The following is a 3812-nucleotide window of genomic DNA, read 5'->3' on the forward strand; positions in this document are numbered from 1 at the left end:
GAAAGGCAGAGGTGAGGGCCATGCCCTCTACCTGAAAGCAGCATGCTAGCCTGGTGTGGCCTGGACGTCGGCAGTTCAAACCCACCAGCCGCTTCTTGGAACTCCTACACAGGGTCACTGTCAGTCGGAACCGACTTGACAACACTTAACAACAGCAGCAGCCAGCACTGGTGACCACCCACCGGTGTGGTCTGCCAGGCAGCAGAGCTTTCCCCCAAAATCATTGACTTTTGCTCCCTGAGGGGGAAACACACTGCACCCATTTAACAGAAGAGAGATGAGGTGTGGGTGTCATGGGCCTGAGGGTTCTGGTACCCTGGGTTTCCTGCTTAGTACCCACAGAAGGCCCAGAGCTGCCGTTTCTGGCTTCACATTCTTTTTCTGCTGTTTGGAGCAGCTTGACCCTGGGCAAATGACTGAAACTTCTGTGCAGTGGCTGTGCGAGCCCCTCTCTCAGAGGAGCAGCGAGAGGCTTAGCTGAGATGAGCTTCCATGGGCCTTCAGCAGTGCCCAGGCCACAGCAAAGGTGGGGGGGGGGCAGTTGTTGGTGATGGTGATAGTTTTTTCCAAGTGTCCTTCAGATCGTTTTCCCAGAGGACTTAATGTAGCGTTCGCTGAAAAAGATTTGAAAGATTTGTTTCACCATGATTTTTGCCTAGCAACCAACTTGCATTTACTTAATTCCTGCTTTTTATTAGCCAGACCCAGTGCCTGGGTCTAGATTACAGTTCATTCTACTGACAGCAAACATCCCTGTATCTCTTGTAAACTGTTCCCTTCAGGCTCTTTGAGAACTGGGGGAACATCCTCTGTGGATCTTCAAGATCCTAGTCACAGATCACTAAGCATTAAAGGCCATTTATTGGTAGGGGGGTTGGCATCTGAGCCACTTGACTTCTGGCCGCCCCCACCCTGGCCTTCAATGCAGGTGCAGCCCAGCAGGAACCTGGAGCTCGTCAGAAGATGGTACGAATTTTGGCCAATGGGGAAATTGTACAGGATGATGACCCCCGCGTGAGGACCACCACTCCACAGCATGGTAGTACACCTCGACAGGTAGGGGGCAGCTGGCTCCTCTTGTCCTCTGTACCTGGTACCCCTCAGGCCCCCCCTACCCCCGAGCCTCCCCTGCTGGTATTAGCGTTCTCTGTGGAGAATCAGGCTGGGGAACACAGAGGGTCACTGCTTGGGGTGAGCGTAGTAGAATTACTGCTCTGCCTCTGCTTCCAGGCAGCCTCCCCAGGCTTCAAAGACAAGGGCTCTGTCTCCTTTAACCTGATTAACAAACCCCACTGGCCACTTGCTCCTCTGAGAGCCCTAGACAAGAGACTCTAGTGAGTAAGCCAGGAGAAGAACCTGTGACCACAATGGTTATTTTTAAGGAGGGGGTGATGAGTATTAAAAATATTTGTGCCCTTGAATCCGATCCATCTCGACCCCTTCCCTCATGTCCATCCAGGCACCTTCTCCCTGGGCATGACATTCAGAATATGGACTAGTATATTTCATGCCCGGAAGGTTCCTGTGAGTGTCATCCAGGGATTGTTGAGAAAAGACGGAATGATCCTGGATGGCTGTAGGGGACCATCTACCCTTCCCAGCTCAGCCTCTCTCTTCTGGATGGGCAGGGCCTAGCCCAGCGGGGTTTCCTCCTGGCTGGCCCCTCACCTCTAGCAAAGCTTTCTCTGGGTTCATTCATCTCTCTCTGTCTTCAATTTCCAGAGCTTTCTCAACAGGGGCCCTGGTGCTCCCCTGGGGGGCCCTGGTCCCCGCCAGCAGCAAGTGGGGGCCAGGCTGGGAGCTGCTCAGTCCCCTTTCAATGACCTCAACCGGCAGCTGGTGAACATGGGCTTCCCCCAGTGGCATCTGGGCAATCATGCTGTGGAACCCGTGACTTCGATCCTGCTTCTCTTCCTGCTTATGATGCTTGGTGTTCGCGGGCTCTTTCTGGTGGGCCTCGTCTACTTGGTGTCCCACCTGAGTCAGCGGTGACGTCCAGGGAGCTGGCACACGGGGGAAATCTAATGATGCTGTAAAGATGTGACCAGAGGAGGCCCCTCGGGTGTGTGTTTTCACCCTGTGTTAACCTTGAGGCAGAGGAACATGAATCTAGCATTCCTCATACATCAGGGGGTACTCTGGGCCCCTGGAGATGTTTTCGGGTGGCCTGCATTAAGTGGCACAAAATCAGAGCAAGATAGGGATCCCCTTTCCAATTTTATTTCAGTCCTTTTATGCTAAGAAGTGTGTCTCAGATGGTGCCAATGTGTTCTAATGCCTCTGAACAGGGACCGACTCCCTCCTACCAGGGAGCCAACCTCGGGCTTAGGGTAGTGGGAAAAGTTTCCGGGCTTTTATAGCATTGTTTTATTTTAATTGTCTATTTTTATTGGCTACCTTTTATTTATGGCAAGTATTGCTTACTGGCGTTATATCTACTGTGGTGATATTTTCAATAAATAAATGGGTGCAAAACCACATCCCTATAAAGAAATTGGTAACTACTAACACAGCTGCTGGTGTGGGAGGGACTGAGTTTGGGAAATAGGATAGCAGCCAGCATCCGACTGTAGCAGGTGGTTCCTAAACCTTTCTCAGTGGGACTTGGGGTCTGGGAGGGGGTCCACGTAAAGGCAGGACTTGCCTAATGCTTGGATAATTTCCAGGCTCATTCTGAGATGCTGGATTTGAAGGTCAGCTGTGGGAGGAAGGATCCTTTGGCCAGAATGTCAGGTTGCTATGGAGATGGGACAGTAGCTGAGGTCTCCCTCCCCAAGGGATTTGTCTAGATATTCCTCAGCTTCCCAAGACTCACATTCCTGGGGCTCTCGTGACCTCTGGCCACCACTAGCTTTCCAAGTGGGGGCCTTGGTGCTGACTGCTCAGTGCAGGGGGTGAGGGTGCCCTGTCCTGCTTTCATGAGTTTTAACTGGTAAGCCCTAGAGCCCTCAGCCCTGCCAGGTGGGAGGCATGGGAGTGCCGAGGGCTGAGGAGCTACTGTGGGGTTTGGCTTACAGGTCAGAGAAAGGGTGAGCTTGGAGATTTCCCATCATCTCAGCATCCTTCTGAGCTCAGTGGCTTCAGAGAAGAAAGCAGGTTTTGGAGGTGCTTCTCAAAGGCCAGTGCTAAGGGATCAGGCCATCATAGGATGGGGGGAGTGGGCCCCCTGTTCTGCCATGGACAGAGCCCTGTGCTGCCCCTGCGGGCCTGTAGGCCTTCATCCCAGCTGCACCCAGAGGACTTTGTGGTGGTCCTTTCTTAAAAGAATTGTTGTCTGTCTTCATTTGCTTTATGATGAGCATATGGGGCGGGGGTGCTGGGCCCATCTCACAGACTGGGAAGGGAGGGTCTGACTCCCAGCGGCAACTCCTGGCCTGGACAGGGGAAACTGGTGCCCAGCCTGGATGGTGTCTTGGGTGGCCTCTTTGGCATGCCCCTCTGGCCTGCCCTTTTGCCCATCGGCTTACCTAGCTCCCAAGCTCCTGCAGCTCTCGCCCTCCCAGCCATGAAGTCCTGGGCTCCTCCCTTCTTCCGTCCAGACCCAAAACACGGTCTCTTCCCCTTACTCAGCTGTCTCCCCTGTCAAAGCTGTGGGGCATCTGAAGAGAGACATCTGAAGGTGCCAGTTGCTGTCTGGTCTGTTACTTCTCGTGGAGCCCCGTGCATGTCAGAGTAGACCTGTGCTCTGCAGTGTTTTCAGAAGACAATCACTAGCACTTTCTTTTGAGGTGCCTCTGGGTGGACTAAAACCTCCAACTTTAGCTTAGCAACCAAACACATTAGTGGTTTGCATCACTTTAAGTAGACCCCCC

At 53.1% G+C, this 3812-nt stretch overlaps 1 protein-coding gene across 1 annotated transcript; it reads left to right on the forward strand.

The window, feature by feature from the left end:
* Positions 1–963: 963 nt before the first annotated feature.
* LOC102835887 (chromosome unknown open reading frame, human C10orf35) lies at positions 964–1992 on the forward strand. Its single transcript, XM_006835848.1, has 2 exons — positions 964–1056; positions 1723–1992. Exons 1-2 carry the CDS (start codon positions 964–966, stop codon positions 1990–1992), a joined length of 363 nt encoding a protein of 120 aa, XP_006835911.1.
* Positions 1993–3812: the final 1820 nt, after the last annotated feature.

This window comes from Chrysochloris asiatica, unplaced genomic scaffold, assembly GCF_000296735.1.
Source record: "Chrysochloris asiatica unplaced genomic scaffold, ChrAsi1.0 scaffold00020, whole genome shotgun sequence".
NCBI lineage: Eukaryota > Metazoa > Chordata > Mammalia > Afrosoricida > Chrysochloridae > Chrysochloris > Chrysochloris asiatica.

Excerpts from the sequence above, each read along its gene's own strand:
- LOC102835887 (XM_006835848.1), top strand. The coding sequence starts at position 964 with ATGGTACGAATTTTGGCCAATGGGGAAATTGTACAGGATGATGACCCC. Across the intron at positions 1,057-1,722 it reads ATGGTAGTACACCTCGACAG|AGCTTTCTCAACAGGGGCCC; the intron begins GTAGGGGGCAGC and ends TTCAATTTCCAG.